Source organism: Copadichromis virginalis, linkage group LG15 (genome assembly GCF_057382275.1).
Source record: "Copadichromis virginalis isolate Kocher_CV1m ecotype Utaka linkage group LG15, C_Virginalis_male_GT1.1, whole genome shotgun sequence".
NCBI classification, from domain to species: Eukaryota; Metazoa; Chordata; class Actinopteri; order Cichliformes; family Cichlidae; genus Copadichromis; species Copadichromis virginalis.
The window spans coordinates 9,622,786-9,650,290 of record NC_140632.1 but is presented as its reverse complement, the minus strand read 5'-3'; the positions used below and the strand labels follow the sequence as shown (position 1 = coordinate 9,650,290).

At 40.2% G+C, this 27,505-nt stretch overlaps 2 protein-coding genes across 2 annotated transcripts; both read right to left on the bottom strand.

Moving 5' to 3' along the window:
* Positions 1 to 215: 215 nt before the first annotated feature.
* On the bottom strand, positions 216 to 11,894 carry LOC146691810 (acetyl-coenzyme A synthetase 2-like, mitochondrial). The gene is made up of 14 exons (XM_085431773.1): positions 11,428 to 11,894; positions 11,123 to 11,219; positions 10,854 to 11,053; positions 9,823 to 9,998; positions 9,147 to 9,299; positions 8,685 to 8,832; positions 7,730 to 7,867; positions 7,022 to 7,114; positions 3,115 to 3,227; positions 2,566 to 2,692; positions 2,326 to 2,453; positions 1,541 to 1,604; positions 1,325 to 1,446; positions 216 to 1,237 (listed from the first exon to the last, which is right to left on the bottom strand). The coding sequence occupies exons 1-14, from the start codon at positions 11,738 to 11,740 to the stop codon at positions 1,064 to 1,066; spliced, it is 2,046 nt and encodes a 681-aa protein (XP_085287899.1). The 5' UTR covers positions 11,741 to 11,894; the 3' UTR covers positions 216 to 1,063.
* A 4,799-nt stretch (positions 11,895 to 16,693) lies between these two features.
* Positions 16,694 to 22,033, bottom strand: LOC146691809 (visual system homeobox 2-like). Its single transcript, XM_085433541.1, has 5 exons — positions 21,601 to 22,033; positions 21,003 to 21,090; positions 20,280 to 20,403; positions 18,096 to 18,276; positions 16,694 to 17,433 (listed from the first exon to the last, which is right to left on the bottom strand). The coding sequence occupies exons 1-5, from the start codon at positions 22,031 to 22,033 to the stop codon at positions 17,105 to 17,107; spliced, it is 1,155 nt and encodes a 384-aa protein (XP_085289667.1). The 3' UTR covers positions 16,694 to 17,104.
* Positions 22,034 to 27,505: the final 5,472 nt, after the last annotated feature.

Below are 27,505 nucleotides of genomic sequence, written 5' to 3'. Positions count from 1 at the left end.
ACAGTAGCTTAGTGTACAACATTTCCAATGGGAAAACGGTTATTACTGTGTAATAAACAGACTTTCACACAATATTCTTTTTAATTCCTTCTAAGAAATGTCGGTATGTCTGCTCACATGAAAATTGGTATATTTGATGAAGGCAAACAAAATTATGCCTTCATACTATGATCCCAGCTTGAAGTACATCAACATTTTGTGCTTTTTAATTCACATTATTTCTTCCGGCATGTGATGGCTCAAAAATGCCATCTCCTACCTGATATATGAAATTTGAAACAATAGAAAATTAGTTTTGACCCTAAGAATCACTGATAGAAAAATCATCCTATCAAAATGTAGGCTAAAAAGAGACCTCTCATATGTAGTAAATTCTTTCAGCCAGACTCTAATCCCATATGGTGATACGACCCTTTAAAGTTTACCTAAAGTGCACATTTTGAGTTTCTCTGTAGCGAATTATCACCAAGCAATGCTTTTTTCCCGTTATTGTGTCATAGACAATAATTTGGTGCAATTTTTTTCTCTGACTCTATACCACCTCTTGTGACATTGAAGCTCAAGGTTAGAAAATTGTGCTGAACAAAAACAAGATTTTGGATTTAGAGTTTGAATTTTTGTGTAAAATTAATTCGTTTGCAGTTTTTAGCCCTCTGAATCTGTTCAAAATCACCACCCTTTCAGCTTGTTCGTGGCCAGGATAGGATTCAGAGGGTTAGATTGTCAAATTTGACATTGACATTTGTTTTTCCAACCCTGAAAATTCCATGTTTCCCTTTCTTAAAGGGGATAGAACTTGTAAAATAGTCCAAAAATTGAAATTTCATCTGGCTTCATGAAATAACATTATTTTGTAAAAAGTTCTGGGAGGTTAGGTGGGAACTTTTTAAAGGTTTTGTGGGTCTGGTTTATCTGGAGAGTGTAGACAGATTTTAAAAGAGCCTATCGGAATGATCTGGCTATTAAAAATATGTGTTCATACAAAGGCACAGGTCTGGTTCATGAAAATGGAGTGCAACATGCAAGCTTGCCTTGTGCACTCTTCTCTCCTTCAGAAAACACCTTATGATCGATTTTTACTCAAGAGTTTCTCGTGACCTTGAATGATCTCCTGAACTGCTGCAGGATCATCCAGAGTACTCAGGTCGCCCAAACCCTCCAAGTCGCTCTCCACAACTTTACGCAGCACCCGTCGCATTATCTTACCCGAGCGGGTTTTTGGCAGACGCTTGGCAAACTGTGACGAACACCAACACAATGAGAAGTTATTAAATAAAGTCAGATCATGACTGCCAGCATTTTCAAGTCAGCACTACAAAATTACCTGGATGAAATCCGGAGAAGCGTACTTGGCGATCTTTTCAGATACCATGCCGTTTAGCTGCCTCGACAAGTCTGCCTCTTGTACATCGATGCCTTTTTTAAGCACCACAAAGGCGTAGACACCTGACGATGCAAAAATCACACATTTATCTGCTACATTTAGCAAAACACATTGCTGACTGATTTACACTGAAAGGAACTGTGCTGAGTTTCTTACCTTGTCCTTTGATGCTGTGTGTATACCCTACGACAGCAGATTCAGCCACTGCAGGACACTGATTCTGTTTACAGAAGTCACAAACAGGATAAATTCAGCATCTTCATACTTTGTGGTTCTTCTAGAAAGACATTAAACTATTGCTTTAAAACAAAAAAATTAAACAACAACCATATAGTGCATCTGATACATCAGCCAATATGTTTTTTCTTTCAGATACAGTAAACTTGAACAGATTTATAACATTTGTAATATGTAGTAATTTATTTACTCATTTTGGCTCCGCCCACCTCCACTCGAATCGGCTGTTTATTGCATTTTGGGGCTTTCCAACTGAGAAGTTGAAGATTGCCCTCTGGTGGACACAGTGTGCAATGTCAACAACATGTTTGAAGGGCGTCTTCTTTTGTTTTCTTTTTCTGACCGTTATAAATGCCAATATTTATAGATGGGCAAATAGTTAATATTGATCTGTAATATCAGCGAAGTGATGAGCTGATAAGTGAGCTCTACAGCGCATTACTATTTAGGCTGTGGGCTGTAGCCGGACCATGCTCCCATTAGCAGTGATGCTCCTCAACATAAAAGTCAGGTCAGTTTTACAGAGAAATTGAAGATTGCTCTGGGGCTCCCAGAGAAAGATGCATTGTGAGCTTAATAAGGACTCAACTTTAAAGATGACGTGGTTTTTGCTTTTTAAGCTCAGAGCTGTGAACCTTGTTTAATCAGGTATCTTTGAGCTTTTGAAATGCAAGACATTCAAGTTAATCAGTTATTGGCCTTACCACTACGTCCTCTATCTCTGCTGTCCCTATCCTGTGACCGCTCACGTTAATGACATCATCAAGGCGGCCGGTGATCTGGTAGTACCCCTCCTCAGACCGATAGGCACCGTCACCAGTAAAGAAGTAACCTATATTATGTGCACCAGTACAGAAGGATTTAGAGACTGTACATTTCTCTTTCTGTGAAAACAGACATTAAGAAAACAGAGGCGGTCTGTTCCTGAACTCGTAAAACTGTACCAGGATAAGGCTGGAAGTACGTGTCAATAAATCTCTGGTGGTTGTTATGAATGGTTCTGGCCATACCAGGCCAAGGTTGAGCCATACACAGGGCTCCGGATGTGTTGTTGGAAGTCAGCACTTCGCCCTGAAGAAATCCAAAAACAATGCTAAATGTTAACCAGAAAAAAACAGTGTTACAAAACTTCTAAAACATTCCTAGGACACACAGAAACGCTACATTAAACCTCATTTAGCTCATTGGGTGATTTTTTTTTTTGCTATGTTTTGGTTATGAGAAGCAGGAAAAAAAGACTGGCTCAGGGACATCACTCCAACTGTCAGCACAATCTGTGCTTTGCAAATGCTAAAGCAACCTCAATCAGCACAAAACAGAGCGACAGATTTTTAATAGGGAGTTTGGCATGCACACACTTGGCCTGATCGTGGGAGTGGGAGGAGTATCAAAAGTGACACAGCTGGTGGCTATTTTATAATCCTAATCTGACCCCATCTCCCAGGTCGTTCCCAGCCATCCAACATTTGCAGGAACAGCACACACACACACACCTCAGTGTCCATAAGCACCGGGTTAATGCCAAAAAAGGGTCGCATAGCCATTCCTGGGACAATCTCTGCGTCTGGGTCTGATGGCCTTGGTGCGATGCAGATGCCACCCGTCTCTGAGAACAGAGCAGAGCGAGTAAAGTGTGAATATATTTCAACATTTTTCCTTCAGATTACTCTGCCCTGTCCCTCACACTCAGCCCCATGCCAACTGGTTAGTGTATATAAAAATCTTTAATAAGCTTTCCAGACAGACACATTTAGTAAATTTAATAGTACAAAGGAATAAATTACATCCCACTGTTAGCTATGGCAATTATTATTAGTTTTATTATAAATTTTATTTGAAACTTGGTAGAGATGTTCCCCAAAGATCCGCACTTGGCCCAGCGATGTGTTCAGTATACATTGTATTTCTCTGCTTAGCCACATTGATTTAAACAGTTTTTGCCAATTTAATGTTGCTCAGAGGATTTTGTTTTGTTTATTAAGCACTTAACACTGATCTATGAATCATTCAAGCATAAAAGGTACCTAACTCAAGGGATGAACCAGTGTTGTGTCTACACACAACAGACAAAGAACCAATTTAGGCACTTTTTAGTAGCAGCATACCAAAGTTAACACACTTTGACACACACAAAACAGTATTTTTAAACTCCCAAAGAGTTATTAGCTGAAAACCTGATATTTATTGCCATAACGTGAATTATGTTCTTTAAAAAAATTGAGGAAATTCAAAAGGAAGACCTGACATAGACCATTTTTTAAAATCCAGGTGCTAAGTGGAAGGTTGAATGTCAAGAGGTCCTTCTTGGGGAAGGGAAACCTCAACATTATTGAAGGCGTGTGGGATCATCTTAACAGACAGCAGAAAAAAAGGCAGCCGACGTCTAAAGAAAAGCTTTGAATGTCATCCAAGAAGAAAGTTTGACGAAGAGAGTTCAGGCTGTGAACTGAAGAACTGAAGAATAAAGGCGGTCATATCACTTGTACGAACTCTGTTTTTGCCTAATATACTGCATTCCCATACATGTTGTCATAGTTCAATAAATCGCAGTTTGTGAATCTACTGTAAGCCCTTCTCATAGCTACAGATGTAGATTGTGGAATTACAGCCATACTAAGTAAATTAAATGCTATTAGGTCTGCGTGGACATCAGGGACCTCTGGTAATCCTCCTGGTGGTGTTGGTAGCAACAGAGGGGACTTTCTACAAAATAGGACACAACAGATGATTCGACAATACATCAGCTGTAACTGTGAGAGTCGTTGCTTCACAGTCCCAAGAAACAATGTGATTAACAAAAACAGTCCAGGTCGAGCACACAGGCAGTTAAGTATAAAAACCGGAGACAGGAAGCCCGGCTTCCAGTTTGAATTTTGCTGACTTTGGACACAACTAGGTTATCTCTTTTTCCAGTGATTAGATGGCATCATGTGTCTGAAAGTTTAAATACACTAAGCTATTTTTCCCCTTCATTTGCGCTGATTGAAGCTACTTTTCAAGCTCCCATCATCCTCTGTCCTCTCACCTCTCCAGTCCTGGATCATCCTACATGGAGGCTGTACGCCAGCAACGGCTCAAAATCCATTTTCCTCTCTAAACAGGCTACTTGCTTCCAGATCAACCAAATGGCATTTATGAATAATGCCACTTAGCCCTAATTGAAAACACTGGACCATGAAAATAACATAACAACATAATCCTTTTTACAGAAGTAGGGTATTTAGGTCATATCTGTGTCTGTAATTCTCAAGCTCATGATGCTCTAATGTTTAATTATCGTCAATTAATTATGGACTTTTGCCATTTGTATGGTAATTAACCCTGCTCTGCACCATTAGGTCATTACGCAATCTAATGAAGAGATAACTGACATTATTAGCAAAATCAGCTGATTTCTAACATGATGTTATTATGTCCCATCCAATGCTACACTTGTGCAGCATTTTGGAATCTTTCAGTCATCAAACGCTGAAGGACACGTTTATTTTGCAAGTTCTTCTTTCCAGTGGAAACTTCTGCATAAATTCTGCAGTCACAACATGTGCATCCTGCTGTCGAAACAAGCTAACTGCCACAACTGACCAATAAAAAGGAAGGGGGTAGACGTTTCTGCTACCTTCTGATAACCCTATGTAAAAGAAAATAAAGATAAAAAAGCAATTGTGTAAAAGAGTAGAAAAGAAAACTTATGAGAACATTTTGGTTTGGAGCTTTAATAAATAATAAAATATAATAAATATGATGAAGCAGCAGTGCCTGCCTGATAAACTGGTTCTGGCTACATCCTAGCTTCCCGTTTGTTTGTCTGTTTTTTGTATATTTGTCACACTTACATCTTTTAGATCAAACAATTTAATATTATACAAAGTTACCTTGAGGGTAAATACAAAAAAATGAGGTTAATCACAGTTAATTCATGATTTAACAAGCCGGGTGCAATTGCTTTTCAATACAGGGTCAGATAGTTTTATTCCTTTAATAAATTAAATCATCATTTATAAAACTGCATTTTGTATTTATGATGGTTTTATTTGTATAATATTACAATTTGTCTAATTATTTGAAGCACTTAATTGTGTCAAATAGGTAAAAAAAAAAAAAAATCAGGAAGGGGGCAAATACTTTTTCCACAGCACTGCAAGTGTGTTTTAACTGTGTGTACACAAACAAGGAGGATGTACAAAAGCCAGTACAAAAGCAGCACTTTTGTTCTGATATCTGCCAGAATTACAGAACCGAGCGTAGGCGGGCTGGTGAGACCTCTGTGTGGGAAAGGTTTATCTCAGCATTCCAAGTAAGGCCACAAGGCAGACAAGTTAGCGTGTTTGTTGACGTGAGCAGAATAAATTGGTGAAACGGAGACTCGTCACGTTTATCCTAACATTTTGTGAAAGTCCAACCTGTTTTTACGTTTGGATACTCAGTGCTGGAATCACATGATTTTGGTTTGGCACCACAGACTAGTCCACAGGAGAAGTGCATCCTCTTCAGATCTAAATGTCCTTATCCCCGCTTTGGTGGTGGATGACTTGAGTGTTAAAGCCACTGAATTTTCTTCTTTTTTTTCTTTAAAAAAAAAAATATATATATATCTCATTCCTTTGGTTTCCTGAACCGCTCCTGAAATAATCTTTAAGTCTGAGAAGAAAACACGTGGTTTGATTTTTAACTCCTAAGAGAAGAGAAATGTCTCTCTCCCTCTCTCTGTCTCACACACACATTACGTAACACTGTTATTGCTACAGGGACTCAGGCAGCTTCTCTCCCCTTTAAGATGGACTGTTTTAGTGTCTGCAGACGTGGCTGTGTTTGAGGAGGAGTTCATGACCTTACAGTAAGTTCCCATTGTGGAAGGATTAGGAATGAGGAATGTTCTAAGACTCACCGTGAAGCATGAAAATTCAATGTGAGCACAAAAAAGGAATTATTACAGATCAGCTAGAGAATACAGGGCAATATAAGGAGAGTAGGACAGACTATAGACTACACATCTGTATCTTATTGTTCTATACATCATTTGAGAAGTATGATCAACGTCTCTTTACAGGCTGGGATTCTCGCCGTTTCTCTCAAACGTGCTGTAATCACATCGCTACGCAAGAAACAATAACTTCAATCCACTGATTGTTAATAATTACCAGTTATTAACTGCAAATAACTTGGGACACCAGGGTCCAGCTGACTCACTGGTATTTTAACCAGCCTTAGTCTCTTTGGTTGTTTTATGCAGACAGCTGCATTAAAAAATAAAATAAAATACAGAATTTTGTAACTTTACTCTTTCCAATAATCTAATATTTAAATTTCTGAAGTATCCAGCTGAGTTTGTGCTACTGTAAAATGTAGTGTAGTGTTGTAAAATGCGGTGAATAAACCTGTCACTTCTGTGTGTTCGGTTACCGGTCTGCCACCAGGTGTCCACCACAGGACAGCGTCCGTCCCCGACCACTCTGTGGTACCACTCCCATGCTTCGGTGTTGATCGGCTCGCCCACTGCAGACAGACAAGAATAGCTTAAATCATACGGTACTGTGCAAAAGTATTCAGCCACCTGTCATTTCTTTACAATTTGCTTCCACAGAGACAGACTTTCTTTGGGAGCAGAGCGGTTCAGTCCAGCTCTTGAGTCATTCGGCAAACTTTAGCCTTTTCTCCGTGTTTCCCCTCGTCTTGACTTACTTAAGGAGGACATACTAAGATTTGGCAAGTTATTGGCTAATAGCTCTTTATGAGTAATCTTGTTGGCGCAAAAACAGTATTTTATGCCTGTCAAAGTGTGTTATAGTTGGCATTTTAGATTTGAATAAACAACCAAAAAAGAAAATTTCCTCGAAAAATTGTCAGGTACAAGGCCCGGACAGAAAATAAGTGAAAAAGCAGCCAGTATCCAAAGAAAAACTTTAAAAGACCTTCAGAAATCTTGAACTATTGCTCAAGAAAAAAAATGCTGGAAAGTCTCTTTCAACACAAAGAAATTAGAGATGGCTTAAAACTTTTTACACAGCAACTCTCTGTCTATAACCGCCTCATGGCTTCATGTCTATTGCTACACAAATAAGAACCAGGTGAAAAAATACTTATTCTTTCTAAGCGTCCTGTTTCACATACCAGACCCGAGGGTTTTGAGGGTGGAGCGGTCGTACTTGTTCACCCACTGATCTCCATACTTGAGCAGCAGGCGGATTGCTGTGGGGGCCCCATAAAACTGGTTGATCTTGAGTCTCTCAACCATGTCCCAGTATCTTCCTGTGAACAAGACAAAATGTTGATTTATTTTTTTAACTTTTGGGTTTAGGATAAAGCAGTAGCCTAACAACCGAACCCTTCAACTGTTTTTTATATTTATTTTTAAAAACCTATCACTTGAAGAAGCTTTGCCTTTTTCTGTGCCAATAACGGCTCAAACAATGGAAAACTTTGCAGATTGTCATCTACATGTTGTAGCTGTTTACTGTCACCAGGGGGCAGTGTCACAAACAGTCTGCACACTACTCTTGTTTGTGTTTTTATCAGTCCTTCAGCAAGCCATAACCAACAAAGAGCCGAGTGTTAAACCAATCACTTTTCATGCTACTTCTCCCACCATGTGAGACACTCGGCTATCACTTCCTGTTCTGGCTTACTTTTCAGTCAATCAGCATTCAACCTGCATACGGTGTCAACCATGGGAAGCTACACACTGCTGGTTTTTCATATGACTGCATATCAATAATCCTTCACTCTGCACAGTCATAAAGTTATGCAAAGAAACGCAAACACGGTATCATAAATCCCTCACACGGCAGTTTGCTGCACCATCTTGTGGTGCAATCTGGAATTACACAAAGGTACACCCCAGCTCTAGTTCAACTTCAGCTGATCTCGCTTTAAAACAATACATAGCATGAAATAGGAGCACTTGTTTCTTCACATAAGTTCATTTCGTCAGGTTTTAAACTATCATTAAACACAAAAATTTACAATATTGTCTTTCCATCAAAGAAACATTTTACTTTTTATTTTGTGATAGTGTATTTGGACACCTCAAATCATAATTTCCATTTTGTTGTAATCATGTTCATACCTGGGTCTGGGTAAATAGGAGTGCTCTCAAACAGCACAGTGGTTGCCCCGTTGGCCAGCGGCCCATAGACCACATAACTGTGTCCCGTTATCCAGCCAATATCCGCCACACAGCCAAATACATCACCATCGTGGTAGCTGAAGACATACTGGTGATGACAGGGAATAATTAGAGGATTAGACGAGACAAAAACATAAAAATACTTTGAATATTCACTACCACGTGGCTCAATATTATACTAATATTTGACCCTTCTGAACACAGCAAAAATCTTGAACTGTCCCATCATGCAAAAAACATTTCAGAGAACCTCCTCATTTAATGTGCTGCAAACCAGGCTGAGATTTCCTCTCACACATAGTCACACGGAATTAGACATCACATTTTTGCCATTTATGGCCTTTGTTGGGAAATGGGAGCTAAACACTGTGTTTGCCGATAATGAAAACAGTGATTGTTTACCCTGTGTGTGAGCGCAGCATACAGAAGGTATCCAGCCTGCGTGTGGACAAGACCTTTGGGCTTCCCTGTGCTGCCAGATGTGTAAAGGAGGAACAGGACGTCCTCGCTGTTCATGACAGCTGGCTCACACACAACATCTTCCTTTAGCATCTCCTGTACGATGCAGTGAATAAACACAGTTACAACACCATTTATATTTTTAAGGCCAGAGCACAAGAAGACACAACAACCCGTGTTTAGATTTTGTATCTGTCACTGTGCCAGGAGGTCAGTAGAGCCTGTGCACAGTTGTTATACCTGACAGTCACTAGTCAATCTCCTGATTAGTTTAGCAGAGGCTAGCTAAGAAAACTGGTTTCAAGAGCTAACATAGACACACATATTCCAGCTGTTCAGCCAGAGTCACTTTAGGTCCTTGTTCGTCATGAAACATGAGTGTGAGATTTCTTAATTTCTCATTTCTAATGTTTTGTTTGCTCACTGCAAACAATATAATATAAGATGCAAAATGCGCATGCTAGTATTGATTGTTTTTGTTTACTGATCAGATTTAAAAGAAACTCACATGAGTAACTGTGATTTTTCTTCTTTTGGTTATTTGTTCAAAAATACCAAATTCGCCCTCTACAGCTTGTATTTGGATTTTAAGGATTTGATTGGCTTTCTGCTCCCTCACCTCCTCCATGGCAATGTCCCTGGCCGTCATGGTGACCGGATTGTCTGTTCTCATTGCAACAAAAACCTGCTTTACTGTCGGACAGCTCTGCACTGCTGTGTCCACGGTTTTTTTCAGCTCTGTGACCTTACCACCCCTGACCCCCTGGTTCACCGTGATGACTGTGCTGGACTGAGCTGCAAGAAGTTGGAAAAAAAAAAAGAATAAATAACACAAAGAAACAAACAGTTTAAAATCGCCTGTCTGATGTTTTGGAGTATCCAAAAAGCTCTGATGTTTGGGGTATAGGCATGGCCCCTTTGCAGGTGTTCTGGGTTGTTTTACACTGAGACATTGGTAGTTAATTAATAAGTTCCTTATGGCTGCCTTAAACTATGATTGCACTTTGCAACCTGTTTCCCTTCACTGTGGGGCCTCTTGATTTAAGAACTAGGTTTCTTCGAATGATTCCTCAGTCAGATTTCTTGGAACTGGGGGAGCTGTTTCAATGCCATGGACTGTTTGCCATGCTCCTTGAGACAAAGGGAGTTTTTGTAGAGTGGTGAGCTGCATTTTGAATGCTCAGTTGGTAGGCGGCTGTTATGTGGGGAGTCTATGGACTACAGTGGGCAGCATGGGTAACAGTATGGATGCTAGGACCCAAAGTCTCACAGCTAACCACTGCACTCGGTATGCAGTATGATCAGTATTGATCACTTCACTCAGTGTCTTTAACTTTGTGACTTATTTGATGTAATGTTATAAATGCAAACATCCCGCCCTGCCCCTTAAAGACATAAGTTACATATTGATTCCTAGTTTTTAGAGCCGTTTAATAAGACAGTTGCAAAATCATGGATGAAGAACCAAAACTAAATCACAAAAATGATTAAATATAAAATATTGGGGACCTTGCTGAGGGGAACTACAGATTGGGTCGATGAGTAGTGCCCACTGGCACAGCACATGATGTCATTTGCTCCGCTGTGATATTAAAATGTTGACAAGTGCAGCTCTAAGGCAGCTTTAGGAGCTCAATAATAACATCTCACCATCCCTGATTCGCTCTGCCAGGGCATCTGCGCTGAAGCCCGCAAACACCACGTTGTGGGCCGCACCAATGCGGGCACAGGCCAACATGGACGCCACGGCCAGCGGGCAGGTAGGCATGTAGATGGTGACGCAGTCCCCCCTCTTCACACCATGCCGCCTTAACAGGTTGCCCAGTCGACAGGTCATCTCCAGCAACTCTCTGCAAACACATGCTCATGAACTTCAGGAACCAGAACCATCAGTGCAACACCAACTCCAAACTACTTACCCGTACGTGTACTTCATCTCTGACCCCCTTTCATCTCTCTCCCAGATCAGAGCCACCCTCTCAGGACAGGTGTGCACATGGCGGTCCAAGCAGTTCACTGCAAGAGTCCGGAAGGAAGCACGCAGAGAGATGACAGATGTCTCCTTGTGTACTAATCAGCACAGTGCCATGAGGATACTGTATGTGCAGATATATGACATACAGTAGTACCTGGCTTTGCTTCTCAACATAAAGGGAGCACAGAAAACTTTGTGCGATGGCACACATGCTTATTGTATTCTACTTAAAAGTGGACGCAATCTCACCGGACACATTCAGCTTTCCTCCCTCGAACCACTTGATCTTGCCTCGGCTTAGGTCACAGTCCTGCACGGTGTGGAAAGGAGTGCTCCAGCAGAGCCTGTGGCGCGCCACAGCGGCCCAGAAGCTCTCACTGTTGGAGACGGACAACTCCCGCAGCGCCGCGCGGCCCGACACCCCCTCTAAGCCCGCAGCCTCCGGCATGAACGCCGCGACGTTGCACCGACTTCGACCCGAAACATGGAGATAAGAAGCAAGAGTCCGACGAGCGAAAGAAGAAGCGACGTACTTGGAAGTGCAACCGCACGGCAGCCACATATTGTCAGTGAAAGTGCTCTGCGCTTGCTGGACGATGTTCCCGTCACGTATGAGGTCGTTGAGATATCCTGGAAATTACACAGATTAAATTTCGAGAGTTGAAAACTTGGAAACTCCGAAGAGTTCAAAGAGGAAGGGCTTGAGGAGTGATGCGTTAAAGGGCGGTTACAAACTAGTGAACATATCAAGAAAATAAACCCACCCCCACAGAGTTTCAAGTTGTTTTTCACCGTGAAGTTGGGTAATGTTGAAATCAACCTCATTAAAGTCTTTTCAAACATTGCTCACCTCTGGGTACAAACTGTTTCTCAAATCCACCACTTTCAACAATAAGACTCACTGTTTACGTTGCATGCTGGACCATCATAGCCACGTATGTTAGTTTACATCTACAAATCTTTATTATTTCACATTTAAACGCTTTAAACAACTTCGCTGAGCTTCCCGGATATTAACGAACATCCGCAGTACAGTTTAACTTTGGCTTTGATGTCTTCACTTTACAGACTGCCACCTACGATGCCAGCTGCAGCCGCGTACAGCTTGTACTTAACTTCACTTAACAGTGTTTTCGTATGTGGCCACCAAGTGGAGCTGCTTTGTTTGGCTCAAAAGAGTGGTATTTAGGGTGAGTAAAGAAGAGCAGTTGGTATCGATCCAACACCAAATAAATACCAGTTTGAAGTATATTTGTTTATTTTCCCCAAAATATTAATTTAATAGAATTCATTGGGTTGCATACACAACTTAAATATAGAAACATAGTATTAATCATATTGTGCTAGTATAGATCCAATGCAATCAATATCTGGATCAATCAGCCCATTAATGAGAGCTTAGACAGAGGCTTTACAACAGTGTAAAGTTCTGCTTGTTGTATTTTACACATCACTGTGAGGATTGCTTTAAAGATAAAGAAGTGCTGAGATAAACTTTATAAAAGTAAAACTTCCATCATACCTAATTCCAGGTTCATACTTTTTTCTTTAAGTTTACTAGAGAAACTTTGCGTGATTCATAATTCAAAATAATCCTCTTTTATCTTCTACTGGGCCTTTCTTCTGATTGGTATGGATGATCTGCTTTACATGACATCATGTAGATCCAGGAGAAGAAAAAACTGCCTGGGACCTTGGCTCACATGGACTGCTTGCACACCTTATTCTAAAGTCATGTTTTATGTACCCCCATTCACCATAACGTTCAGTGTATAACAAAGATGAGCACAAACATAATAGGTCTTGTTTATTCAAGCTGTGTTGTACAGGTTGTGTGTTTTGGCTTCTGTAGCACACTAATTTCCTAACTTTTGGTATAATTAAACTTTATCCAGTCTTATGCAACTGTGATGCCATGTGTCACTACAGCAGGTCCTCAGTGGGTTTTTTAAGGCAAGGCAAGGCAAGTTTATTTGTATAGCACAATTCAACAACAAGGTGATTCAAAGTGCTTTACAGAGACATTAGAAACAAGAACAAATAAAAAGCATGATTTAAAATTGATTAAAACAAGCAAATAAACTAACTAACTAATTAACAAACAAACAAACAAACAAACAAACAAACAACAGTATATAAAATCAAAACAGATAAAATCAGAACAGTAGATAAAATCAGTAGTTAAATGTAAGTTTTGAAATTTAAGCTTAAAGTGTGGATTTGGTGCTTTATTCAAATGCAGCTGAGAACAGGTGAGTCTTCAACCTGGATTTAAATAAACTGAGTGTTTCAGCTGATCTGAGGCTTTCTGGGAGTTTGTTCCAGATATAAGGAGCATAAAAGCTGAATGCAGCTTCTCCGTGTCTGGTTCTGACTCTGGGAACTGATAAAAGACCGGATCCAGATGACCTGAGGGATCTGGATGGTTCATACTGGGTCAGGAGGTCATTGATGTATTTTGGTCCTAAACCATTCAGAGCTTTATAGGCCAGCATCAGAACTTTAAAGTCTATCCTCTGACGGACAGGCAGCCAGTGTAAGGACCTCAGAGCTGGACTGATGTGGTCCACTTTTTTGGTCTTAGTGAGGACTCGAGCAGCAGAGTTCTGAATGAGCTGTAGTTGTCTGACTGATTTTTTAGGTAGACCTGTAAAGATGCTGTTACAGTAATCAAGCCTACTAAAGATGAATGCATGGACTAGTTTTTCCAGGTCCTGTTGAGACATCAGATCTTTTCCTTGATATATTCTTGAGGTGATAGTAAGCTGACTTTGTTATTGTCTTAATGTGTTTTTCTAAGTTTAGGTCTGCATCCATCACTACACCCAAATTTCTCGCCTGGTTTGTGGTTTTTAGATGTATAGATTGAAGTTCTCTGGTGACCTGTAATCGTTTTTCTTTGGCGCCAAAGACTATTACCTCAGTTTTGTTTTTGTTTAGCTGGAGAAAATTGTGGCACAACCAGTCATTGATTTCCTCAATGCATTTACCAAGAGCCTGTACAGGGCCTCGGTCTCCTGGTGACATTGTGATATATATTTGTGTGTCATCTGCATAGCTGTGATAGTTTATTTTGTTGTTGTTTATAATCTGTGCCAGTGGGAGCATGTAGATGTTAAACAGAAGGGGTCCCAAGATGGAACCTTGGGGAACTCCACATGTGATACTTGTCTGCTCAGATGTGAAGTTACCTATTGATACAAAGTATTTCCTGTTTTCTACGTATGTTTTGAACCAGTTTAGTACAGTTCCTGAAAGACCTGTCCAGTTCTCCAGTCGTTTGAGTAATATGTTGTGGTCAACTGTATCAAATGCTGCACTGAGATCCAGTAAAACTAGGACTTTAAGTAGGTTGGTTAGTCATTTCTGTACTAAAAAACATGTTTTATTCTAAGACCTTAACTCACCAGTTTTTTTTAATATTCATCCATTTTCTTGACTGCTTATCCTATCCCACCTTTCACCCCATCACAGCTGGACTGGTCAACAGACTGTTGCCGGGCAAACAGAGAAATAGACAACCATTTACATGTACAGCTAATTTAGAATCAACCTGACAGGCATGTGTTTGAATTGTGGGAAGAAGTCTGCGAGAACCCACACAGAACATGTCCTCGAACCCAGGACTTGCTTGCTGTGTGGTGTCAGTGCTAACCCCCACACCACTGGGTCTTTAATTTTATATGTAATATTAACACTATATGTAATAGTATTTATCCATCCATCCATCCATCCATCCATCCATCCATCCATCTTCTTCCGCTTTATCCGGGGGCAGCAGCCTAAGCAGAGAAGCCCAGACCTCCCTCTCCCCAGCCACCTCCTCTGGCTTATCTGGGGGAACACCAAGGCCAGGCCAGCCGACAGATATAATCTCTCCAGCGTGTCCTGGGTCTGTCCCGGGGCCTCCTCCCGGTGGGACATGCCTGGAACACCTCACCCAGGTGGCGCCCAGGTGGCATCCTTGTCAGATGCCCGAACCACCTCAGCTGGCTCCTTTTGATGTGGAGGAGCACATCACTCTCTACGGCTCTACTCTGAGCCCCTCCCGGATGGCTGAACTTCTCACCCTATCTCGGGATAGGCCAGCCACCCTTTGGAGGAAGCTCATTTCCGCCGCTTGTACCCGCGATCTCGTTCTTTCGGTCACTACCCACAGCTCGTGGCCCTAGGTAAGGCTAGGGGCGTATAGTATTTATTTTAGTTCTATTTTCTTCTCTGTTCTGCAACTCATACAGACCTCATTAAAAGAGATTGAAGGCTAAAAGGCTCCAGAGTGTCGCTTAGTGCATTCTGCAACAGGTTATAAAGAAACCATCCATCTGTTTTCATAATCGCTTGCTGTCAGTGTGAAATTCCCATTAACCTCTGCCCTAACGGTTATAGTTTTCAAGTACCAGCAGCTTTTCAGAGGTTGATTAACCTGCAAAATATGCCTGAAACAGATGCCGAATGACCTGCCTGCTGATTTTATTCAGTGCTGTCTTACAGAGCTAAACCAAGCGTGTTTTAGATGCAGGACTTAGTGATGCAGCAGGTTAAAGGACATGTCTTTGACAGACGGTCATTCCTGGATTTATAGTTAACTACAGTATATTAAAAAGATTTGGATTTGCTCACCTTTCAGCATCAGCATTATTTTAATTTAGGCTAAAGATCATTTTCTATCATTATATATGATCCCAGTACGACTGCTTTTGGCCTTATGACTTTCATCCTCTCAGTTTCAATTGTTTTTTTGTTTAGTTTTTTAATGTTACTTCCAACCACCTAGGTTTTATTTTGATTGCATTATAAAATCTCCACAGTGAAACGTACCTTTCTCAAACTCTGCACACGAAGCAACAAAAAGCACATTATTTAAATACCAATAAGATTTAATTGCTACAATTACATTTATACAGAAACAAACACACACACTTGGTGTTAACTATACATAACGCCATATTACCTATGGGGCATGTTCAAAATTTACACCACTTATTTAAGAGCTGAGGAAACCTTTTTACAGGATTTGGTATCGACTGTTTTTAGTGATACCTGTGTCAGTTACCGAGCCGAGATGTGGGGTCACAGAAAAGTCAGAGGTCAAAGTTATATAAAGTCTCTTGAATCCAGGCTCTGCTTACATGAAAAGCTGCCAAGCTGTATGACAGAAGAATGACACACTACATTTAAAAAAAGCAACACAAAATTTTTTTTATATGGTAATGTGCTGCCAGAGCAAGTTCAGCGTGCCGTAGGATTGATTGAGCTCCACTGCAGTGATCAAAGAGCATTCTTGAAAAATATATTCCCTCATTTGGTTTAGACAAAACGAAACCTGCCACTGCTTTACGGCTATACACAATTCACATGATCTTACTTTTGAATAATTAATCACGATCCCTCGTGTCCTGTGTGGACAGAGGCGGTGTCACCCAGTAGGACAGAAACGTTTCATCGTAGCATGAAAGCGATCGCTCAGATCAACTTTGCATCGATTTCCAACAAGGTTTCCATCCAAAGGGGTCAAGTGAATCCAAACCATGTCACAACAGCACAATAACAACATCAAAGCCACTCGATCCTCTAACTGTAGATGTGGGGAAGTCAGGTTTTTCCTTTTAATTTGCCACCTGGCATTATGAACTCAAAAGAAAACATTTCTGTGCTCCTCCCTTCCCTTCCTCATCAGCTGCAGGAGAAGACATGCACAAATGTGTTGTGCATTTTTGGTTAGCTGTACAAACATTACAACATTTGAGTTATTGAAGCTCAATCAGTCAGCAGAGCTAAAGACTTGACTTCAGACATAAACCTAAGGGAACGTATGATAACACAAAGTGACTCCGCGTGCATCAAGATTCAGTTTAACCAACACAATAAGACTGCCGCCTCTGAACATTAGAACTGCCACTCTGCAGAGCGCATCCCGTAGCCTCTTTCAGTTTCTCCTCACTTTCGCCGTTCCCTTCTCCGTCAACTCCTCCTCAGCCTCCTCTTTACGAGGTACGTGAATGTTTGTTCTGTCAGAAACTGTCCCGAGCATCTTAGCGCTGTGCTCCAGCGCCTTCGCTCGCAGCGCAGCAATACTGTTCTCCCTCAGTTCCTCTTTAGAAATCGGTGAACCGGTGTCTTTATTCTGCTTCGGCTTATCCTCCTCTATCACTTTATCCACCAATTTCTCTTGTGCCGGTGAAGCTGGTGGCGGTGTCAGGCTCTGGGCTTTTCCTGGAGACGTGTGGATATTTTCAAGAGACTTCTTGTGCATACCTGGACAGGAAAACAGTATTTTTTTAAAGAAGAGAACGGAGAAGTCACAGATGAAAGAGCTTTCCTGTTGTGATTATTTCTGTGAGTTTAACGAACGTACTGAGATGTTTGACAGTGAAGTAAAAAAAAAGGAGCGTTAAGGAATGATCCATACATAGGGGATAGATTGGCAAATAGAACCTATTATTCAATTAGAGTTACGTAACTGATTTAAACTAATCAATTGACATGAGGTGAGAGAGGAGATCTGGTCTAATCTGCCCTGATGAAGTAGGATTATCACTGTATTGACTTCTACCTTTTTAATGAGATGCTGAGGCTTTTATTGGCTCCTGATTTCAGGCAAGCTAACCCCTGTCCTCGTAGGACACAACTCAATCTCAAACACAGTCCACAAATATATAGGGGGTTTTTTTCTTTTTGCATCAAGAGACTTTTTTTGGACAGATAACTTAAAGGCGGATTCAACCAAAATAAAAGAAGATTGTTTTAATTGTTTAGCATTTGATTTATCAGTCAAAGAAAGGAGAGTGTTAGCAGATTTCTGCAAAATGTGCTTCTGATGTGTATTTTTTTAAATGCATATCAAATGATGGAGGATGATTCATAATTAATAAGAGTTGTGAGGGAGGCGATTGACATGTAGTACCCATGGGACTCACCCAGTAACCACGGCGCGTAAGAGTCTGTGCTGCCCTCCTTGGCTGACTTGAGGATGGACTCGGGCAGCGGGATGGAATGGCGGACCATGGCTCCATACAGGCCGTACTCTGCCATCACACTGCTGCGCCCCCAGCACTTCTCCCTTTTTCTCCATTTGGCCCGACGGTTTTGAAACCACACCTGGACAGATAATTTTAAGTGGTGAGGATGTTTTATGTAATCCCTGAGATTTTTTTTAAATGTAAAATTACAAAAAATTCTGTTAGCTTATCACACAGACTTTTCTCTATTTATTCAATGGAAATGTTTGATGGATTTTTATTCTGGTTTTTAATAATAATGGATTGGATTTATATAGCACTTTTCAAGGCACCCAAAGCCCTTTACAGTGCCACTATTCATTCACTATCACATTCACACACTGGTGGAGGCAAGCTACAGTTGTAGCCACAGCTGCCCTGTAAGAAATTTCACGCTCATGTGTCCTGACGAACAAGGACCTAAAGTGACTCTGGCTGAACAGCTGGAATATGTGTGTCTATGTTAGCTCTTGAAACCAGTTTTCTTAGCTAGCCTCTGCTAAACTAATCAGGAGATTGACTAGTGACTGTCAGATATAACAACTGTGCACATCATACATTTCTAGACTAGACGTTAAAATACAGGGCCTTTCTGTCATTTCATGGTTTATCTATTACTTATTTACGTTGTTATAGTATGAATGGTCTCAGAGGAGGTCTTTTTCAGTAGGAAAAGCTGTAAAACGTATGAAAATAGAGTTAAAAGTCTAAAGTTTATGTCCTTCACATATTTCTTTGGCGGGCTGATTCTAGCCCCTGGCCCTTATGTTTGGCACCCCTGTTATAAAGGCTGTTTATGCATGTGGGAGCAGAACATGTGATATCAGAAGTGGAAAATATTGTCTAGCATGCAATTAACATGTGTGTGATATGGAAACACATTTGGAGACATTCTGCAGAAATGACAAATATTGTTGCACAATGGAAAATTCTGAAGCTCTGAAAAAAATTTAAAGAGTCATTTTCCTTTAATTTCAACGTTTTGCAGCTTTTTGAACTCCTTATAATACAATTCACGTCAGAGTGCAGTAATATTTTATTTGTTGCACTGGGATATGACTGGTAGATTGGAATGAGGCTTAAAAAACATCTTCTTAAAAATGTTTTCTTTTGCACATGCACGTGTTGCACAGTATGAGTCTGAACACACAAACTGGACTTTAATTTTCAGTACAAATGTGTTGAGCCCGTGCATGCTTATCCTGTGTGTGTGTGTGTTTCTGTTTCAGGTGCCTAAATTGATTTCCACCAGGCCAGACCGTGTAATCATCTCAGCCTGCTTGTGAATATGGATGAGGAAAACAGGGGGGAAAAATGAGCATCCTAAAATGGCCGTGGATGCAGGATGAGATTGTAAGAAATGGTGTGTGGAGTGCGTGTGCCAGTGTGTGTGTGGACATGAGCATGCGTGTGTGTGTGCGTGCATGCGTTTTGCAGACCTGGAATTAAAAACGATGAAAGCTGGGTCTGGAAAGCTATTCAGGTAGATGTGACGATAACCTCCATCTCATAAAAAGATGGGCCCCAGATGAGCAATCATGCTTTTTGACAGCAGCAGTGTGAGTGTGCATGACAGCGTGTGTGTCTTTGCTTCCTGCGAGGTGACCCGAGGGGGGCAAAGAGGCTGATTGAAAAATAAGTTAATTTCCAGGCCTGGTCGATGGGAGACAGGCGCTCAAATATCACGGGAAATTAAAATGCTCGTAGCAGCCGGGCACTGGCCCCTGCTCAGCCGCTGACCTCTGCTAATTAATTTCTATGTAGTTATCATTTCATTTCAGGGCTGCGGCCTGCCTCTCCCAGGAAGAGACGTGATAAGTTCTCCTCTATTAACTAATTACAGTGTGAAGGTGAAGTGCCTGCTAATGTGAAGACCTTGTGAAGATGATGATGGAGCAGGTGACTGCTGGCTCTATCTGTCTGCTATAGTGACAGAAGATGTCACCTCTGAGGTAGTGTTCATATTGCACCAAATAGCTGAATCACCTGCCCACATTTTGATGTCAAAGACATCAAGATGTTAGCTGATGAAAACATCTTCATGTGGAAAATATAAGATATCAGATTGTGGATTTCTGCTTTCATGCAGAGACATGATCCCACCTGTATTCTGTCTTCTGGTAGCTCAGTCTTCATGGAGAGCATTTCTCTGGCATAGACGTCTGGATAGTGAGCCTCATTAAAAGCTTTCTCCAGCTCCTCCAGCTGATAGGATGTGAAAATTGTTCTGCAGGAAAAATAAAAGACCAAAAACGATTGGATGCCTTTTTAGTCTTTTTAAAATCAATCATGCTTTCAGTCTGATTAGTTATCAGTGATGATGGCTTTTCTTGTGCCTGTTCATTCATTTCACCTGGTTTTTATTTTTCAGGAAATATCTTTTTATGAAAAAATATCATAATAAAGTATTTTATTATTTTTAGTTGATATCAGCTTAGTTACATTTTTAATGTAGGCACCACTTAAAGCAGAAAACGGTGACTTCAGATTTAATCACCTATAAATATGAATATATCTTGTGTCTTGTGAATAAATACAAATACAGAAAAAAACAAAACGAAAATAAAAATATATATCCTTCATATTTTTATAAAGAAAAAAGCAACACGTTATCACGTTAAAAAGAAAAGTCAAAAAGAAAATCCAGAAGGAAATCAGAAAAATCTCCTTATTCTTACGCCAAATACGGCATTAAATAAAACACCGTAAGCTCACGTGAGCTTCACCGATCATATATGACAGTCACTGTGTCTTGAAGGCCAAACCGACAAATAACGACCTAATATTTCTTTCGGGTTTTTTTTTGTTTGTTTGTTTTGTTTTTACCTGTGTCGTCTTTTCTTTCGTTTCTTGCTCTGACCCATAGAGGATTTGGAGAATTTCTGATCGCCGGAGGAGCTCATATCATCAGAATCTGTGGATGATTTTAAAGGTTAAAGGTTAAAAAATATTATTACTGATAACAATACTACTACTACTGCTACTACTACTAATAATAATTAGAATAACAAACTGGAGCCGATTATTTATTTAAATTATCATATTCATCTTCTTTGATGACAAATGATAAATAAATATAAAAACAACACAGATATTATAATGGAAAATTGAAAATGTGTCACATCACACCTGGAATAAAAAAAAACCCACAGCCATGTTAAAAAAAAACTATTTTATGAATAATTTAATAATTTAATAAATATAAATACAAAGGCCTTTTCCGTTCGACCCTAACTTGCGCATTTTCAACACAACTTCTCGTTTCTTCTTTTTCTCATTTGCTTTTAGTGAGACATTTTTTCCCTGTTGCCTCACGTTGGTTCGGGGATTTGACATGACATTTTAATCTTCACATAAACTTAAATATTACAAACACTCCGACTGACTGAAACTATCCTCGTGCTTCAGCGACATGAAGTCTCACCGGAGCTGGTGGAGTGCTGCGCGTCCATTTCAGAGTCCACGCGCGTTGTCCTGTGCAGCGGCTGCAGGTGCACATTTTGCGCCTCTGACAGCACCTCCAGAAAAGCAGGCTGGCTGTAAAACGAGTGTATGCTCTCTGGTCGCAATAAGCTTACGCCGACCCCGAGGCCTCCATGTCCCAGGGCTGACCTGGCGGCCAGAATGTGCGCCCTGTGCGGCAGAGCTTCCAGCGGTCGCCTCGGTGCCGCCGGCGGCTCTATGTTTAGGCCGAGCAGCTCCTGGATCCCAAAGCCGGTGCGCCGCTGCGCAGTGGGGGCCATCTTCCAGGTTGCAGGCGGCTGTTGGTGGGCTCCCCCGTGGCTCACGCAAGTCTGTGAAGCTGATTTCTGTTTATTCTCTGAGTCTGAATGCACTGCTCCCTCCTCCCCCGTCATGATCCCACTTTTTGTTCCGCTCCCTCCAAAAAAAAGAAAAGAAAGAAAAAAAGCTAGAGTCCCCGGTGCAGTCCGCAATGTGACTCTCTCTCTTTATCTCCACTGCTCTTTTTATTCAACAGGCGGCAGCCAATCACAAGAGAGGAGAGACTGCATACTAAGTTTGTGGTTGCTCCGGAGCTTTATTATCGCACATACGGAATATATTTTCATGGATTTTCTGTAAAACAGCTACTAGCCTGGTGATGATCAATCACTACTACAGTTTAAGGAGCTGCTTTATAGACCCTCATCGGAAAAACTTTGGGTTTGAAATGACAGCGTATACTCTTTTCCCCTGTCTTACATCGAGAATAAGGCTTACTTTCACTGCAGCTCTTGGCATTTCTATGTGTGATCATCTGATCCGACTGATTGAGTTTAAACAGCCGGATTAACCCATCAAGTCCAGGAAATCAGCATCAAACGATGTCAGTATTGAAAATTACTGGCAAAATAACTAAATAACAAACAAAGAAAACAAGAATATATATGAATATAATTTAATGTAACTTAAACCTCTTTAATAAGCCCGATATTTGTGTTTGTTTTCTTAGAACAATAAGGGTATTATGAAGGCCCTAAAAGCTGTATTAATCGATAAACACTACATTTCACAAAGGAGGCCATAATTAGTTAATTCGTCCGTTAAAGACGCGAAATAATCATGCTATGAAATAGTTGTTCTGACGTGCAAATTCATCTTAATAACAGCCATGCTTTCTCATGAATTATGCCAATAATAAATAGAGGGACCAATTCTCTTTGATATAAAGAACAAAAGGAAGGAAAAAAGGAAATCTTTCATAGGTCAAATTTAAGGAAGGGCTCATACACTCACATCTGGTCAACACCTCCTATCAATTAATCAATTAATTCATCTCCTTCTCTGATTGATCCGTTAGCAGCTCCAAGCGTCCCACATAACTCACACGGTGATTTGCATATTCTAATTAGGGTTGCGCACTAAACGTTTTGTCTTTGGTAGCGGTCTGCGCATCTGTTGATAGGTTATTAAGCCTCCCCTCCCCTTTTTTTCTTCTGTGGAGAGCCACATGATAAAGAATACACTGTCCCAGTTCGGGGGTATTTAGGACACACCCGGATGGCAATTATAAACGAGACAAACAGCAGACCAAACGGCAGCGCACAATACAGCAACAGATTGTTTCCCAACAACACCCACCCAAGTGTCTTTTTTTTTTTTTAGCTTGAGGTCTGATATCACAAACCCGCGGCTGAAAGGTTGCGCAGTGTTTCAGTGGGTTAATCCGATTTCAAAAGTGAGAGCAAACGGAAGAGGTCTTCAGGATGTCAGGGGAAATCTTCTGCAGCTTCCCTTCATTTGTCATAGAATAAACCTCAGATCAAATCCAAAGCCAGTGAGTTGTGAAATGGAATGAAAATAGTCCCGTTTCCCCCTCTTTTCCCTCCTCGAACCTAATCTGCTCTAATCAGCTATTAATCAATTATTGCCGGGTTTCAATCGTTCGGAGATAATTTGAGGCACACTTTCGGACATCTGGGCGGACAATTACGCAGAGGAGAGTTTATGGAGATGAGTGGACGCGTTGCGGAGATGCGGTATTGTCAATGGGACATGTGGTGATGAATAAATAAATAAATAGGTGGTTCCTGTGGGACTGTTTGGCACCAGAGCGTCAGGCAGTCAACCCCAGGTTTGCTGTCGGTTATTGTTGGTTGGTTGGTAATGGGTAATGTGATCTCGAGATGTGGCATCAACCCGATCAAGCCGATTATTGGCTCACTGTCGTCGCCCAGAGCGTCAGGTTTTAACGCTGCGCGTCACCCTGCAACCTAAGAGAAAAGCCTGATAATATCAGGACTCTGCACTACATCACATTTTTATTTAGTTTGAGGCACAATGTTTAAAATTTTTAAAATGACCCAAATATCTTAAAAAAGTTGGGAGAGAAGAGAACAGTGAAAATGAGATTACCTTCAGGGACTTCAGGGACAATTTATTAGAGGTGAATAAAGAGATCAATGCCATACCAAATAGCCATGGTAATAAGGTTTCTCTCTCTCTCTTTCACACACACACACACACACACACACACACACACACACACACACACACACACACACACACACACACACACACACACACACACACACACAGCAGATAGACAGACATTTGTTGTATCATTACAGTACATCTCTAATTGATTCAAAAAGAGAAATAAGACACATGGAAAAAAAACTTAAAAGTAGTTTGGAATAAACCTGCAAGCAGATTAAGTGTTATGACGAAATTATTATTATTTTTTGACGTTGTTTGGTCCAAAAAAATAAAAAATTATTATTATTATTATTATTATTATTATTATTATTTTGTCTTCTTCTCTGATATTAATTTGTTCTGTTATTTTAAATAATTTTAGTTGTGTTACAATAATATCAAATTTTTTAAAAGAATTAAAAAAAAAAGATGTTTCCCACCTTATGTGCCACAATCTGGGTTAAAATACTGGCATTCTCACCAATTTAATTACAAAATGTGAAACAAACTGCATGGCAGGCCTAATCTTAACAAGGTTGATAAGCCAATTAAAAAAAGAACATTCCTAAATAATGAGTCAAAATCTGTTTTGTGATATCTTTATACCTCTATGTAAATGTTCACAAACATGCAAAAAACACTCACTAACGCATGAAAGCTGTTTTCCAGCACTGATAAATGGATAAATTGTTATTTTTTCATATTAACATGTAGCACACAGACTGCTATTTAGCTGACAGTCGCTGAAAAAGGAGAGAATAAATGAGGCATTTTGAGTGATAGATTTTATAGTTGTTATCATCCAGACAGCATGCTGAAAAGAAAAGAAAAGAAAAAAGAAAAGAAAGAGAAGGTAGAAGATGAGAGAAATTTTAGTTGAGTACAGGGAGACACTGACACAGACAAATGTCTGCTTTCTAGCAACAGAGTGGCATATACTACTGTTCTAATAATTTAATGCTATGCAAATGTTTTATTACATTATGTTCTCAAATTATAGTACTGAAATGTTTTTTTTTTTACTCTTTGTAGTTTAATATCCCATTTTATTTGAACCCTTCGTATCTCAAAAAATGTGCAACAACTGATGTTTGATAAAACTTTAGGGCCAGAATAAATACATTTTATTATATCAATACAACACAAAATTATCAAAAAGAAACTGCATGAACATAGTTTAATGTTACACAAAGGGTTTTCCTCAGTGTCCCAATTGACTAACTAAAAAGTGTCCCAGTTTACTTGACAGTTTAGTTGACTGCACACTGTTACTTGTAATCCCTTCAAATGTAGTTTGTTTTCTATTTCTGTATCTCCGATCCCTGAAAGGACTAAAGCAATAATATGCTGTAATTCTACTGAGATAATTTTGCAGACACTAATTAAATCTGTGAAAATATCCATGTACAATGACAAGTAATGATTTGGTTATAAATAAAAGTCAGGACTGAATGTTGTTGGGTGACATGCAAAAATTTACTGTAATTTATATATATAAATATCAGGCATGGTTTGTTTTGTCATGTTAGAGTTTCATCTGCCCCTGTCTGATCTTTGTCTATGTTTGAGACTCCCGAAATGGCTCTACTAATCTAGCTAATTGCCATTTCCCAGAGCTTGGCATTTAAGAAGAGGAGCTGGGTCACCAAACAGCCGTTGATCAAAACATCCCATTAGAGCAAAGAAGACAAAAAAGCTCTCACAGTCCTAACAATGTGGCACCAGTGCATCAACAGTTTGCTCTGTGGGCACAAAGCATTAATTAGGGCAATAACTTTATGCCATTGCCATTCTATAGTCTCCATTTCTGAATGAGTGCATCTATTTACGCTCTGAAGTTTGTCGGGGACTTGCCGAGTGTGCCGCATTCCCCTGTTGCATGTGCAGATGTGTTATTGGCGTAATGAGGAAAACACTATGAGAAACGTGGGAGAGACCCCCCCCCAACGCCAAAAGTTTCTTGACAAAATAACATTACACATTGTGGCTGCTCCTAACAAGAATTGACATAATTACTTGGGCCCATTTCTTGTCTAATTAGCACATGTCCACAGTAGACAGGGACTAGCAGTTAGGCAGGTGAAGGGAACTAGACAAGCATGGCAGCAGCAGCAGCAGCAGCAGCACAAAAAGGGGCCCATTTAGTGTAATTAGGTGAGACAATGCCCCTGACTGTTTTCAGCTATGGCAGTGGCTCAAAACTGGGGGCAAACCGGCAAGCGGACGCCCCGTGAGCTGCATCGCCCCAAGACCCTAATAAGCCCCTAATTGTCTTTTTGTGATTCACATGGGCAGCACCAGCAGACATGAAGACAGCCTATTCCTGGTTTCCTGTGGAGAGTGTGGTGCCTGGCCCAAGGAGAGCCTGCAAACGTCTCTCAGGGAACTCCAGACAGACATTCATTTCATTTTAGCAGTAACATAGATGCTGAAAATAATGAAAATCCCAAATAGAGTTTTTACCATTCTGATAAATATCAAGGATTATTTTAAATCTTGTGAGTAAAGTGCAAGAAATTCAACACTTGCAGACATTTAAAAAATTGAAACATAGAAAAGAACAAATAAAACTCTTGCCAGTACAGCCCATGACAAATAGTATAGTATTCCAATATGTTTCAAGTTAGAGTCTTATTATGAAGTATCCAAATTTCTGCTGATCTCGTCTGTAATTGGAGTTAAAAGAGCTGTAAAGGTTGCTGATGGGAGGATCCACTCTTCTAATATTTATCTTCTGTTTTTACATGACCACACAGTGTAAATACAGTATCAAACATTACAGTCAAGCTCCTCTAGTACCAGTGACAACACTTTATAGCAGAAAAACCTAATGATAGCTAATTGTAAAAAGATAGTATGCTCTCTGCCATTGTTAAGATTTTGCATATCAGGATGTATAAAATCTCACCTGGTCTTTACCCGGCCTTGTAATGATTTAAATACACCTCATCATTATTTATTTAACAAAAGCAGTGTGTGAAATTCTATAGAACCACATTTAGCAGTAATAACATGAGTGTTTGTTTTCTCTGTGACTTTATCAGTCTGTCATATCATTGTGGAGAAATTATGGACCACTCTTCTTTACATGTCCATCAGTGGTCTTTTATCCATTGTTGTATAAGAATTGTAAACTTTACATTTTAAATCTAATGTAGATTTTGGTAAAACATTTTTTTCTGTTTCCAGAGCTCAGTTTGTTATGTTGGTGGGCAGAAGGTGTCATTTTTACATTTCTGAGGGTACTTGCTTGTAAATCTTTCCTGTTTGTTGATTATACAGCATTTTACACCAATTCTAGGTCCTATTCGCTCTCTTTTTTTCTAGCAATCAATGAAGCCTTGGCTCATAAGCAGCTGGGCTCTACAGGCTGCATTTCAACACTGTAGGATGAGCCTGTTTAAACACTC